Source organism: Nicotiana tomentosiformis, chromosome 2 (assembly GCF_000390325.3).
Source record: "Nicotiana tomentosiformis chromosome 2, ASM39032v3, whole genome shotgun sequence".
Lineage (NCBI taxonomy): Eukaryota > Viridiplantae > Streptophyta > Magnoliopsida > Solanales > Solanaceae > Nicotiana > Nicotiana tomentosiformis.
In genome coordinates, this window is record NC_090813.1 from 141,509,754 (window position 1) to 141,525,404 (window position 15,651).

Below are 15,651 nucleotides of genomic sequence, written 5' to 3' on the forward strand. Positions count from 1 at the left end.
TACTCTTCAATGATTCCTCCACTAATGAAGGCATTTGGAGCTGTGCTGGAACTGCCTGAGCTGCTACTGCACTGGATAAGGCAGATAGCTTTGATGTAGCTACCTGCATCCAGTTGTTGATGCCGGCCAAAGTCTGATTTACCCTCAGTGCAGTCTGAGGGTAAGTTGATGAAGAAGGCACTGATGGTGGGATATAATTAGATGGCCCAGAGGGTGGATGTGGCATGGCAGCAGATGACCCCTCGGCTGTGGAAGGCTCGGACCCAGTGGCCACTACCCCTGGCTCTTCAGACTGGCCAGTGGAGGTGGTGGCTTTGCCCTTGGACTTGGGGTTGTCTGGACCCTGAAAGCTATACCAGGAGAATGGCCTTTTGGCTTCACTTTGGTATCAAAGTCCCTCCCTTCTACTCCCTGGTCCTCTAAGAACATGGTGAGGAAGTTTGGGAAGGGATATGATCTTTTATCCTTGCCAATAGCTCTGGTGATAACTCTGGCCATAATGTTCCCCAACATTTAACGGGAACCCCGCCATGATAGCCACCACAATAATTGCCCGGGAGACCGGCATATCACTGTCATGCTGAGTGGGGTCTATCCGACTGCACACAAAAGTGGACCACCCCTTTGCTTCAAAGCTCAGAGTGTTCCTAAAGATTGGAAGCCCAGGTGTAAGCCAAGCTGGATTAGTCCCAGGAATGGCTATCACCGATGCAAGCCATGTACGAGTAATTCATCCAAAGCCACCTTCTCCAGATAGAGCGACTCATCCTCATCATTGAACCCAGCATAATCATTTAAAGTCTTGCCATCAAACATAATCTTCCAGTTCCGGACCTTGGTCAAATATGTGCCCTTTTTGATGTGGGTGACATTTGCATAGAACTCTTTGACCAAATACTCATTGGCCTCTGGTAGCTTGCTGGTGAAGAACTTCCAAACCACTCTTTCATTGAACATTCTCTTGACATTGGGGTTGTGGGGTAGAATATCTCTCTCAATGAAGTCCCTCTCAAGTGTGAGTGACCTCTGAGGCCACCATTCCCGGAACTTGTGGTAGGCCTTCTCATTGACGAATCGGTCTTGCCATACCGCCGGGTTCCTTGATCTCACCAACCCCCCAGTCCGAGTGTCACCACCTCTCCCGTCATCCGGGACATCGTCATCACTATCAACATTCACTGGAGCTGCTGTGGAGGCTGGAGGTGCAGCAGTTGGGGCAAGAGGTGTTGGAGTCTCACTACCTCCTTCTGAGCCAAACCTGGATAAAGAGGTAGATTCATTTACGAGCCTGTAAGGCTGAGATTGTGCCTCTTGTTAGGCTTGGGCAGCCTCCCCCTCTGAAATCTCCCGGGAGGGGACATATTCACTGGTCTTCGAAGTGTGTGGAGTGGGTCTCCGGAGGGTCTGTTTATTCCTAATGATTCTTTTAGAGCCTAGGGGTGCTGTCTGTTTTCCTCTCCCCCGGCCCCGGGAGGAATCTCCCCTCCCTTGTTGTTTTTCTAGACCACCTCGAGATCTAACCATTATCTGCATACATAATCAATGAAAGCTCATTAGTAATGTTATTCAATCAATTATGAAATAAAAGCAGATAAATGATCACAGTGATTCACAGAGCAGTGGTCCGCTGTCGCGGAAAAAGAATCGCGGCCACGGACTGGCCACCGCGGTCCGCATAGAACGGGACGCAGTCGCAGAAGACTGGGGTTCTAACTACCCAGTCTCTGAAGTTGAGCCACCGCTAAGAGCGAAAAACTGGGCGCGGCCGTGAAACAAGGAGCGTTGTCCGCGTAAACACGAACGAGACCGCAGACCCCATTTAGCAACTCTTTGAAACTCAGCTCTGCGGTCCCCGAAATTAGAAGCGCGGCCGCGTAATGTAAGCCGCAGACCACAAAAAATTCTCCCCGGCCGCGAAACAGTTAACCTATCTAGCACTCATATAATCAAGAACACGGACCGCGAAGTTTGGACCGCGGTCCGCAGAATTCAAAATAGACGGGCACTGACGAAGAGTTTATGACCTAGGGTTTTCACTTAACATAAAAATTAGGCAATTACGTGGTAAAATGAACAACCCCATCCCCCATTAGGCATGAAAATCAATTACCCACATGAATTAACCCTCAATTGTGCATTATTTAGACTTAGGCTTGTAATAACCCTAACTAAAAGAAAAACAAAAATGGAACTAAAAGAATAGAAAAGAAAGAACTAAAATGAATGACTAATAAATTTAGCATACCGGTTGTTTGATTTGTGGTAGAAATTAACTTCTTGATTAATGATATGAATTCAAGATGCAGACCAGAAGTAGATGAACAATGTTGTATGGGTTTGAGAAGTGAGAGTTCGAAAAGGGTAAAAGGAGATGGGCCCTTCTATTTATACTAAGAATAGACGGACCCACTGATATACCTAGGCGCGACCGCGGTCCGCGCTCTTAGCCTTTTGAAAAGCTGCTGCCCGACCAACTCCGCTGAGAGCGGAAAAACAGGCGCGACCGCGAAACAAGCACCACTGACCGTGAATTAATGACCGCGGACGCGGATGCAACTTCAGAGAGGTGTCATCCAAGTCTTTTTAGGTCCGCGTCCGCTACACATTTACGCCCCCGCGAAATAGCTCCCGCTGACCGCGAAATTTTGAGCGCGGTCTACGTAATTTTCACTCTGAGGCAAAATTTTCCAGCAACAGTCCTGTACTGCATAAACAATTCCTACACAAAGCTCACAACCAGTTAGTTCAAAATAAAGCCTAATCTAAGAAGAAAATCAAAGAAGAAAGAAAAACATATGGGTTGCCTCCCAAGAAGCGCCTGATTTAACGTCGCGACACGACGCATGTTACCAACATCATTGGAAATTGATCAAGGCTACCATATGGCTATCATCAAACTTGCCGAGGTAATGCTTCACTCGGTGCCCATTAACTCTGAAGATTTCACCATTTTTGTTTTTCAAGTCAAGAGCACCAAACGGAGTCACGTGCACCACCTCAAAAGGGCCACTCCATTTTGACTTGAGCTTTCCCGAAAACAATCGTAACCGGGAGTTGAATAGAAGAACCAAGTCATCCTCCTTGAAATCTTTGTTCCAGGCATATTTGTCATGTAAGTACTTCATTTTGTCCTTATACAAGGACGAGCTGGAATAAGCATGAAACCGGAATTCATCAAGTTCATTGAGTTGTTCTACCCGGAGGTTTGCTGCTACATCCCATTCAAGGTTTAGCTTCTTGAGCGCCCACATGGCCTTGTGCTCTAATTCAACCGGAAGATGGCATGCTTTCCCAAATACCAATCGGTACGGAGACATACCAATTGGAGTCTTGTACGCAGTTCTATAAGCCCACAAAGCATCGTCAGCGGTGAACCCTATGCGGCCGCGCTTTTCCATCGCGGTGGTGTTTTCTCTAGATTGAAGCTTCTTTGAACCTCTATCTCGCCGACCGTGGAATATTATTCGCCTTAGCGGTGAACCCTACACGGCCGTGCTTTTCCATCGCGGTTCGCAGTTCAGTTTCAGCCTTTGGCTTGTGCAAGTTTGACTCCTTCGTGAGCTTATTTTGGCTTCTTTGCCTCATTTTGACCAAACCCTGCAATCAAGCACATTATGTTAGTTTTCGGGACCACCTTTAGCATTTTTTTTACCCAAAACCTAAGCAAAAGAGAGCAAATAATAGGCTAAAATCCCTAGTTATCAGATGGAACAATAACCAAGGAAATCGGGGGTCGGTCTTTCAAAGGCCCCCGATGTATCAACAATCGAGCAACCCGCCTCCTTATCCTTCCCATGGTCCAAGCTCTTCCATCAATGAGATGGGACAAATTGAGAACATGTTCAAACAAATGATGGAGAAGAATGCCGACTCTGATGCCCAACTAGCCTCTGACAACACTTCAATTCGCAATTTGTAAGTTTAATTAGGGCAAATCTCACAAGCTTTAAACATTCATCCTAAGGGGGCACTACCAAGTGACACGGTGGTGAACCCAAAGGGTGGGAACAATACGGGACATGCCATGGTTGTTACTACAAGGAGTGGAAAAGGTGGGGATGTAACTACCTCAAGTCAAAAGAAAATTATGGATGATGAGCAAGTGGTACAAGAAGATGAGATCCCGAATAATGTGGTGCAAGCAAATGATTAAGTAAGAATTGATATTGATGACAATGTGGAGGAGACTCAAGAGTAAGCGAACCCATCCAGGGAGCACATTGTTGATATACCAGAATCGGTAGTGCTAAAGGCTAAGGCACCAATGCCAAGTCCTACTCCTCCATATCCTCAAAATCTTGCCAAGCAAAATGGCGAAAATCAATTCAAAAAGTTCATTGACATGATGAAAAGTCTATCTATTAATGTACCATTGGTAGGGGCTTTGGAGAAAATGCCCGGTTATGTAAAGTTCATAGAGGACTTGGTGACAAAGAAGCGGTCGATGAATTGTAAAACTATAAAGATGACTCATCAAGTGAGTGCAATTGTGCATTCAATGGCTCTTAAATTGGAAGATCCCGACGCTTTCACAATCCCTTGTATTATTGGAAATGCCGACTTTGCTAAAGCTCTTTGTAATCTTGGGGCAAGTATCAATTTGATGCCCTATTCGGTTTTCAAGATTTTAGGAATTGGGCAACCAAGACCCACATCTATGAGATTATAAATGGCGGATCATACCATGAAGAGACCGTTGGGTATAATTGATGATATGTTGGTTCGTGTTGATAAATTCATTCTCCCGATGTATTTTGTTATTCTTGATTGTGAAGTAGACTATGAGGTGCTGATTATTCTAGGTAGACCTTTCCTTGCTACGGGAAAGGCTCTTGTTGATGTGGAAGCTGGTGAACTCACTTTTCGGGTGGGTGATGAAAAGGCGGTGTTCCACGTGTGCAAATCTATGAGGCAACCGAATAACAAGGAAGTATGTTTGTTCGTGGACTTGGTGGCCGATGTAATTATTGATGATACAAGTGCCACGATTAATGTGGGTGACATGTTGGAGGCCGTTTTGCTAAATTTTGATGATGAGGAAATGGATGGCTTCATGGAATGTGTAAATTCTTTGCAAGGGATGGGGTTATACAATTATGCACCTCGGAAACTTTCCTTGGATCTTGAAAATAGGAAAACTCCTCCTACAAAGCCTTCAATTGAAGAGCCTCCTATCTTGGAGTTAAAGTAATTGCCTCCACATCTCAGATATGAATGTATTGGCCCTTGTTCTACTTTACCGGTTATTCTTTCCTCTTGTTTGACTAACGTGCAGGTTGAATCTACATTGGCGGTGCTCCACAAGAGGAAGAAAGCTATTGGGTGGACTTTGGCGGATATTTGGGGAATAAGCCCCACATTTTGCACGCACAAGATTAATTTGGAGGAAGATGACAAACCCTATATTGAACATCAAAGGAGACTCAATGAAGCAATGCAAGAGGTGGTCAAAAAGGAGATCATAAAGTGGTTGGATACCAGTGTTGTCTACCCCATTTCTGATAGTTTATGGACTTCTCCAGTGCAATGTGTTCCGAAGAAGGGGGCATAACTGTGGTCACCAATGATAAGAACGAGTTGATTCCAACAAGAACGGTGATCGGATGGAGAGTGTGCATGGATTATCGAAAACTAAACAAAGTCACGAAGAAAGACAATTTCCCACTACCCTTTTTTGACCAAATGCTTGATCGGTTGGACGGCCGGGCGTTCTATTGCTTTCTAGATGTATATTTAAGCTACAATCAAATCCTTATTGCCCCGGAAGATCAAGAGAAAATAACCTTTACTTGTCCTATGGCACTTTCTCTTTCAAGCGGACGCTATTTGGCTTATACAATGCACCAACAACTTTCCAATGGTGTATGATGGCGATCTTTACGGATATGGTAGAGGATTACCTTGAAGTCTTCATGTATGACTTCTCGGTAGTTGGAGGTTCCTTTGATGATTGCTTGGCAAATTTGGATAAGGTCTTGGCAAGATGTGAAGAGACGAACTTGGTGTTGAATTGGGAGAAATGCCATTTCATGGCCGAGGAGGGTATTGTCCTTGGCCACAAGATTTCAAAGAAGGGGATTGAGGCCGACAAGGAAAAAATAGAGGTGATTTCTAAACTTCCACCTCCAATATTCGTGAAGGGCATGAGAAGTTTTTTGGGTCACACGGGGTTCTACCGGCATTTCATAAAAACTTTTTCAAGGTGGTGAACCCATTGTGCAAGCTTTTGGAGAAAGATGCTAAATTTCACTTAAATGATGATTGCATGAGAGCATTTGAATTGCTCAAGTTCAAGTTGACAACTACTCCCATTATCACCGCCCCGAATTGGAGCATTCCTTTTGAGCTTATACGTGATGCTAGTGATGTGGCAGTTGGAGCAGTTTTAGGGCAACGTATCAATAAGAACTTTCATCCGGTCTACTATGCTAGTAAGACAATGAATGATGCTTAATTTAATTATATTGTGACCGAAAAAGAGCTCCTTACTATTGTTTTTGCTATGGAGAAGTTCTGCCCGTACTTGATGTGTACAAAGGTGATTATCCACACGGATCATGCAGCACTTCAGTACCTTATGAGCAAGAAAGATTCAAAGGCTCAGTTAATGAGATGGGTGCTTTTATTGCAAGAGTTTGATCTAGACATCCAAGACCGCAAAGGCAGTGAAAACCAAGTGGCAGACCACTTGTCTCGCTTGGAGGAGGAGGGGAGGCCACATGGTGGTCTTGAAATCAATGACTCTTTCCCCGACGAGCAACTTCTATCCATTTCAATGACCGAGATGCCATGGTTTGCTGATTTAGCAAATTATCTTGTGAGTGGTATTGTACCGGATGAGTTCTCTTCTAACCAAAGGAAGAAGCTCAAACGGGATTGCCTAGACTATTATTGGGATGAACCGTACCTATTCCGGATTTGTACCGATGGCATGATTAGAAGATGTGTGCCAGAGGAGGAACAAGTTAAAATTCTTAGGGCTTGTCATTCTTCACCCTACGGTGGTCACCATGGGGGAGCAAGAACGGCAGCCAAAGTGTTGAGTTGTGGATTCTATTGGCCTACTCTCTACAAGGACGCAAGTGATCTAGTCAAGCGTTGTGATGAATGTAAAAGGGCCGGTGGGATTTCAAAGAAAAATGATATGCCCCTTACCACCTTGGAAATTGATATTTTTGATGTGTGGGGTATTGATTTCATGGGACTCTTTGTAAGCTCTTGTGGGAACACCTACATATTGGTAACTGTGGATTATGTGTCAAAATGGGTTGAGGCCGTTGCTCTACCCAACAACGAAGCTAGAAGTGTGGTAACATTTTTGAAAAAGAACATCTTCACAAGGTTTGGTACTCCGCGGGCCATTATAAGCGATGGGGGGTCGCATTTTTGCAATAAAGCTTTTGATACCTTGCTTATCAAGTATGGTGTTACTCACAAATTTACGACCCCTTATCACCGTCAAGCAAGTGGAAGTCTCCAACCGGGAGATCAAGAATATTTTGTCAAAAACAGTGAATGCCAACCAGACGGATTGGTCGAAGAAACCTGATGATGCTTTATGGGCTTATAGGACGACTTACAAAACACCGATTGTGATGTCTCTATACCGGTTAGTGTTTGGTAAAGCTTGTCACCTTCCTGTGGAACTTGAGCAAAAGGCCATGCGGGCTTTAAAGAAGCTAAATCTTGAGTGGGATGTCACATCCAGCTTAAGGGTGGCACAATTGAATGAGCTAGATGAATTTAGGTACCATGCATATACAAGTTCATCCTTATACAAGGAGAAGATGAAGTACCTCCATGACAAGTACATTCGAAACAAGGAGTTTAAAGAATGTGATTTTGTGTTATTATTCAATTCTCGGTTACGAATGTTTCCGGGAAAGTTGAAGTCTAAATGGAGTGGCCCGTTTGAAGTTGTGAGTGTGACACCCATTGGTGCATTGGGCTTGAAGAATAAAAATGAAGAAGTGTTTAGATGGTCACTGGGTGAAGAACTATCTGGGAAAAGTTGGTGTTGGCCACGTAGTGGCAGTGATTCATTTCGAGTGATTGATGGTAATCTGCCTCGTGCCGCGACGTTAAATCAGACGTTTCTTGGGAGGCAACCCATGTTTCTTTTACTTTTTCTTCTTCTTTAGATAGGTCTTGTTTTGTGCTAACTGGTTTTGAAGTGTGTTGTAGGAATGAGTGTGCTTTGCAGGAACTGTGCTCAGCAAAAGTGGCTAAGTGTGAAAAAAGTGCGGACCACACGATTTTGAAGGCCACAACAGAAAGAGATCTGCATCCACACAATTCTTGTTGCGGCCGCACAACTGGAGATCAGAAATTGCAAACTCTTTGAAGTTGTGCATGTAAGAGAAATGGCCAAAGTGAGGCCGCACAAAAATCTGCGACCGCACTAAAAAATGTGCGGACCGCAGATCATCAAAAGGGTAATTTGTAACAGGTAAAGGAGGGCAGACCGCACACAAAATTATATGGCCGCACTCAGCTCTTGAGTCCTTTCCCTAACCAACTAACTATAAATAGTTCCTCCTCACCACTGTTCTAACTTTACAAACACTGAACATTTGACACTAGGGAAAGCACAATGCACTCAATTGATTCAAGCATCTCACTCTAATTTTATCCTCTTTGATTCTTCCTTGCATCACCACATTACTGGTAAGTTCAATTCATCATTAAATTTTTCAATTTGTTTAATTTTGTTCATAATTAGTTTAGTTATTTTTAGCCCTAATGTCAAAATTCATCATCATGTGAGCTTAAAATTATATGGGTAACTTCCTATTTGCTAATTGGGGGATGGGTAAACTGTGTATCATGTCTAAATTGCCAATACTATGTCTAAATTGTGCATGAATTGAAAAACCCTAAGTAACTGCCGTTTGTTTTTGAATTGTGCGGCAGCACAAGGAATTGTGCGGTCCGCAGATCATTAGGCTAGGGCAAATATTATGCAATGATTGTGCGGGCCACACTCAAAATTGTGTGGTCCGCAGAAATATAACCGCGGCCGCAGAAAAGTGTGTGCGGTCGCAGATCGATCAATTCTCTGACTTCAAAGATTTATCATTATGGATCTTGCAATTGTGCGACCGCACTCAAGATTGTGCGGACCAAAATTCAATTGTGCGGACTGCAGAACCATCAGTGCGACCGCACTTCCAAAATTGTGCGATCGCACCCAAAAATGTGCGGACCGCACTTCCCCCAACCTGCATACTGTTTGTCTACAACTGTCTGATACTTTGGATTTGAGCTACAACTGACTCTTGTTGCTATGTATTGCAGATAATGGTTAGATCATGTTGACAAGGTGATACATCCAAGGGGAGGGGTGAACCCTCCCGAGGTCGAGGCAGGGGTACCCTACCACTCTCTGTGCAAAAAGTGATATATAAAAAGGCAACTGCAGGGCGAGGTATGGCTGCAGAGCCCTCTGGGTCAAGTTCGTATATCCTGTCTAGGGAAGCATGAGAGGGCCACTTTGTGGAAGAATGACCTGATGCCCAATCTCAGCCACTACAATTTCCAGGGGGATACCAGCTCCGAAATGAGCCTTCCACCTCAGCAAGCACTTCTGAGGGTTCGGATGATGACAATCAGGGTTCAGAACCCTTATCTACTCATGCCTCCATTGCACCAGTCACAGTTGATGATGATGGTGATATTCCGGATGACGGTCGGGGGGGGGGGGGGGGGTGATACCAGTGTTGCCGGCCTCGATAGGTCAAAAAAGAAGGAAATTTGAGAAGACAAATTTGTGAGTCTGACCGCTCTCACCAGGTTCCGAGAGTGGTGGCCTCAGAGATCGCTCACACTTGAGCGTCAGTTTCTTTTGAAAGACTTGGATAGGTATAATACAAATTTGGCAAAACAGTTTCGGGAGAGAAAAGGGTGGACATGGTTCACTAAAAGGGTGGTGGATGCCAGGAGCACTTAGTCCGGGAGTTCTACGCCAATGTGACACACATCAAGAAGGGGACTAAGGTGACTAAGGTAAGAAACTTGAAAGTACGATTTGATCAGAGCACCCTGAACACTTATTTGGTGCTCGAGGATATGGAGCCGATGCAGTACTTAGAGAAGTTCACAATGGGTGATGCAGCTCGCCCTTGGCTACCTAAGATACTAGCAGCTCTAGGACCACCACCACGAATCACAGCAGGGGTTCCCATTCAGCGGAACACCTTCAACTTTGAAGCAAAAGGGTGGCAAACATTTGTGTGCAGTCGCATAGACCCAAGCCTGAATGAAAACAATCTCCCAATCCCTCGGGCAGTCCTAGTTGCTTCCATCATGGTCGGGTACCCAATCAATGTGGGTGCCATCATCTCGGCCAACATGTCTCTGGTTGTCAGACAAGGTGAAATCTCCTATCCGTATCCCAACACTATCACGGAGTATCTCACGAATGCGGGGGTGGAACCCAAGAGCTTTGATACAAAGGTTAGGGCTAAGAAGCCATTCTCCTGGTACTCTCTGAAGGACACAAGGAACCCGAAGAACAAGGGTAAGTCGACTACTACCGTAGACCAGTCTGATGAGCTATCGGTGGTAGTTGCAGATTCAGCTGCCATGCCTTCTACAGTAGCCATGCCTTCCACAGCAGCCGAGCCTTCCACTAATATAGCTGCCATACCTCCACCTCCATCTTAAAGGCCATCAGTATCAGTGCCTTCCTCTTCTACTTATCCACTCTCTATGCTTCAAGTCTCCCAGACACTGGTAAGTCTCAACAACTGGATGCAGACAGCTACTGAAAAGTTGTCTGACCTATCTAGTGTTGTTGCAGTTCATACTTCCACCCCAGCACCCCCAGATTCCTCCGTCAGTGGAGGAAACTTTGAAGAAAATATCTGAGAATCAAAAGACCATCATGGACACCTTGGTGGCATATGGGGAGCAATTGAGGACCTTGGGAAGCAGGTGAAGAAGATGAGAAAATCTCACGCTTCGAGAAAATTAGTTGAAAAATTAAGACGAGAGGTGACCAAGATAGTAGCCGCTGAAGATCTTCCATTTGACTTACTTATGGAGACAGATCCATCAGTACCAACAGACCTAGCAACACCATCAACACCAGTGGCACCAGATGGCCAGTCCGAGGAGCCAAACCTCACTTCCCACACTGCTGAGGCGGTGCTACAGATGTTTACCAACCTAAGCTACTCCCCGAGCAGAGGATGATGAGATCTAGTTGGAGGAGCCTGAGGGAGGTGATGCTGCTATGGACACTGAGACCACATAGGGAGTCCTCTCTACTCTTTCCCTTCCTTGTTTTTATTTTGTTAAGCATTGAGGACAATGCTTATTTTTATTCAGGGGGTGGAGTCTATTTTGATTTGACATTTGACATTGGCCTGCAATAACTGATAACATTCTCTTTTTATTTTTACTTTCATTATGTACATATTCTTCTCTTTCTATTGATGTATATATTCTCTTTCCCTTTCTCAGTTCGTATATTCATTTATGCTTTCAGCAGCTTACTTCATAGCTTATTTATTTTGTTTTCTCAGTAGTCAATGTTTAGTCTAATAGCTTCTTATTTACTTTAATAACTTCTTTTTAATTTAGTAGTTTCTTTTCATGTTTAAGTGATCAATAAGCCTTTGGTTTTCTTAATGCCACGGTTCTTTCCAAAGGTAATTTTTGTGTGAACCGGGTGACTCTTCCCAACGATGGATGGCGTGACAACCTTCTTAAGGGATTGAGTCCGTTTTTGATGTTTAGGTAAGAACTGTAGTAATAATGAATAAGAGGACCTAATTGAGTTGAACTGGAGGAGTCAAGCATGCTTCAATTGGTACCAACATTTTTAACTACATACTTATGATTAAAAACAAGTTCTTGGAAAGAAATAGCTCTAGTTAGTGACCTTTTGACTCTTGTGTTGACTTAAGCAATCATCGAGTGATTTAGTTGAACCATTAGTGATTTTCAATCTCGAATATGGTTGTTGTGGGACCTCGACTCTATCCTCTTGAACAATCTAGCTGTGTGAGAGGTGAGATATTTTGTTGCAAGTCCAAGTACCCGTGCGAATGGTCTAGAACTTGCCCCGAATGTGTTTCTAGGCAAAAATCTAAGTTTTGCTTGGCTTGAGAAGAATTGTAGGCTCTTTTTGACCCGTTTTGAACTTTTCCATGACCCACCAATGTTGTTATTCCTAGTCAACCCTTTTGAGCCTAAAACCTTTCTCATTTGATAACCATGTTACAAGCCTTTACCCGTTTTGTAGTGATCCTCTCTTGGCACCCGAGCTTTCCTTAACACTCTTGAGAAATAATTGGCTAAAACATAAGTTTGGGGCATATACGAGAAATTTGAAAGTGGTATCAAGGTACAAAATGAGAAAAGAAATGAAGAAAAGGAAATGCAAAGAAAAAGAAAGAAATAACCAAAAAAAAATGCAAAAAGAAAGTGAATAAGTTGAAGAGTTGAAGGGATTTAAAGAAAAGCAAAAATGCAAAGCATGGAGAAAACAAAGAAGGAGAAAACAAATATCATGACCAAGAAAGAGTGATGTTAAGTCACTCTAGTTCCCCTAAGAAAAAAGAAAATGACTCAAAGAGTTGACAAAGCATGAGCCAAAAAGAGAAAATGGAGTGGTTAAGGAAAGATGAACCCGTTCTATTCCAACATTTCCTATCTTAGTCCAAAAGCCTTCATTACATTCCGAAAAAGCCCTACGTGATTTCAAGTTGAGTGAACTTACATTAGTGGTGATTTACATGAGGGGCAAGCATATGGTACTTAGAACCGTACTTGTGACATTCTTTTGAGAGAGATGAGCGAACTTTTCACAAATCCTTGAAATGAGTGCTACATTATTAAGTGAGATATGCTAATAGAGAGTAGAGGAGGAGGAGTTTGGGATCCACAATGACCTAAATGAAAGAGCGAACTTTCTTGATGAGTAAAGTCAACTCTTGATGCTCTAGTGTCACAATAGAACTATTTGTGCTTAAAACTTCAAATCATTGCCTTGTTGAAAATTCATACGTGTTGTGGGTAATTGTTGGTCCTAATTGATGTGTGTTTGATTCACCTTAGATTAGTTGGAATAGTTCGTATCTTGTGGAGGTGGGAATTACCTTATTTGCTTGAGGACAATCAAAAGCTTAAGTTTGGGGGAGTTGATAAGTGGGAATTTTGACTACTTATTAGCGTCTTTTAGCTTTCGTTTTAGTCCAAAAGTGTCTAATTTTATTCCCGAAAACTGATGAAATATGCTTACCTGGAGAAGTATTGGAAAATAAGCCACTACGATGAAATCCAACACAAGGAGGAGTGATATGAACAAGGACAAAATCAGGCACAGAAGCTCAAGTGCGGACCTTAGATTTTTATCTGCGACCGCAGAATGTGAAGGAAAATCAACAGAGCCCAGTGCAAAGTGCAGACCGCACAATTATTATGCGGCCGCAGAAGCTACGTTAGAGCCAAAGTTCAGAGAGTTTCATTTCAAGATCAAGAAGAAATGCAGACCGCACAATAATTGTGCGGCCGCAGAAACAGCTATGCGACCACACTCAGGAAATGTACAGTCCGCAGAAGAGCCCCAGAATTGTGCGGACCGCAGAACATGAGAGATGCGGTCGCAATCTAGAATTGTGTGGTGAGTCAAATCCTGTCAATATCTGAAGAGAAGTGCGGACTGCACATATAATTGTGCGGCCGCAGAACCTCCGAAAGGGCAATTTTATCCGAAAATTCCAGCTTTGTGTAAATAGACTACTTTCACGAAATTAGGTTAAGTTTTGAATATTGAAAGTAATGTAGCCATTTTTCTTTACCCCTTTAGGCAACTTTAGCTTGCTTTGGTGATTTAACATTGGATTTTTATCTTTTAATCTTGCAATATGAGTTTTATCATCTTTTCTTCTCTATTTTCCTCTATACCCATTATGAGTAGCTAGATTTTTAGCTAGGGTTGTGACCCAACCCTAGTGTGTGAACCTAATAGGTGTTTGATTTATGTCTTGTTTATGGTTGAATGTTTATTATTTAGCCTTGTTCTTACCTTTAATTGTAGAATTAATGGTTGCAAACATTAGTTTATGCCTATTTGACTTGGTCTCTACTTGAGAAAGAGAGACTTATTCTAGGAAAACTTGGCTAAAAAGAATAATGGATAAAATCAAGAGATTGATAGTCCTAATTAAAGGGTTAAACCTAGAGATAGTAAAACCCGTTAGGCAAACACCTAGGTGAAGGTCATACCTCTAGGACTTTTTATATATTTGAAAACCATCCAAAAATAATATTTTCTAGTTTTATATCTTTAGAATTGTAATTCTTAACGTAATTTTAGAAGTAAAAACAAAACCATATTTGTGGAAGTGCAACCAAGATACTTCACGTGCTTTATCCAAATATATACCACTAATCCCATCTCAGCTCCCTGTGAATTTGATCCCGACTCCTTGTTGGGGTATTATTATTGCAATCGGCCGTTTCACAACCCCGAATAGAGGTGTGACTTGGATGAGATCACATAGCCTCATGTCGGATCCCTAGTAGGAACGTTTATTTGCATCACGTGCATTTGACTTTGGGGACTCAACACAGGGGTTGGGTCCGTCTAGGAAAGGTGTACCCAATATAAAAGACCATCTTGATGCATTTTATGTGCTACTTATGAATATGTTTGTTTTGTCTTGCATATTGTCCGGCTTTAAGAATAGGGAAAGAAACCAAGAAAAACCAAGAGTGAGGCAGGAGAGAGAAATTTACCCGGTTTCTGAACAATCCAGGTATTTGAAAACTCGAAATTCTGCCGAAAGTTTGAAAAAAAAAGCAAAAGAAAAAAAAAGTCATTTCCAAATGAGCTAATAATTTTCAAAAGTCATATTTTCCTGTTGGGTCAATACTGACCGAACTACACAACTTTGATTCTCACCGGATGTGAGATACGTAGGCAAAACTCATCGGTTCCGACCCGCAATTTTCAAAAATCCAAAAATATTTTTCTTTAATTCCTTCTTTAGGAGTCTTTCCATAGAAAATCCCCAAATAAAAAAAATTTAAAATTAAAAATATTTTCTTTCTTTTTAGAAGTCTTTCATTCGAAAAACAAAATCAAATCAAAATCCAAATATATATATATATATATATATATATATATATATATATATATATATATATAATCCTTTTCCTTTTTTAGAAGTCTTTCTCAGAAAAAATAGAAAAAAAAAATTGAAATTCAAAAAAACAATATATATTTTCTTTCTTCTTTAGAAGTCTTTCTTTTCAAAAATATTTAAAAAACAAAAATCAAATTCCAAATATTTTCTTTTTAGAAGCTTTCATGGTTCGATTTTTTGAAAACGTAAACAAAAAAAAGAGTTAGTTTATTTAATTTATTTCTGATCTTCCCGAACTACGCGAGATCTGATTCATGCGGCGTCATGATACGTAGGCAATTCCCATCAGATTCGATCATTTTTATCAAATAAAATGAGTGAAAAAAAAGAAGAGAGAAGAAATAAAAAGAAAGAAAGGAGTGACAAAATAACAAAGAAAAACAAAGAGCGAAAATCAACCAAAAAAGGCAAGAATGAAAAAATCCAAAAAGAGAACTCTTTGTCCAATTTGAAAAAGAAAACCTTGGAAAGTTTCCGTGAACATGCTATCAAA

At 42.2% G+C, this 15,651-nt stretch overlaps 1 protein-coding gene across 1 annotated transcript; it reads left to right on the forward strand.

The window, feature by feature from the left end:
• Positions 1–6,931: 6,931 nt before the first annotated feature.
• Positions 6,932–8,344, forward strand: LOC138905746 (uncharacterized). The gene is made up of 3 exons (XM_070194267.1): positions 6,932–7,341; positions 7,421–8,092; positions 8,185–8,344. The coding sequence occupies exons 1-3, from the start codon at positions 6,932–6,934 to the stop codon at positions 8,342–8,344; spliced, it is 1,242 nt and encodes a 413-aa protein (XP_070050368.1).
• Positions 8,345–15,651: the final 7,307 nt, after the last annotated feature.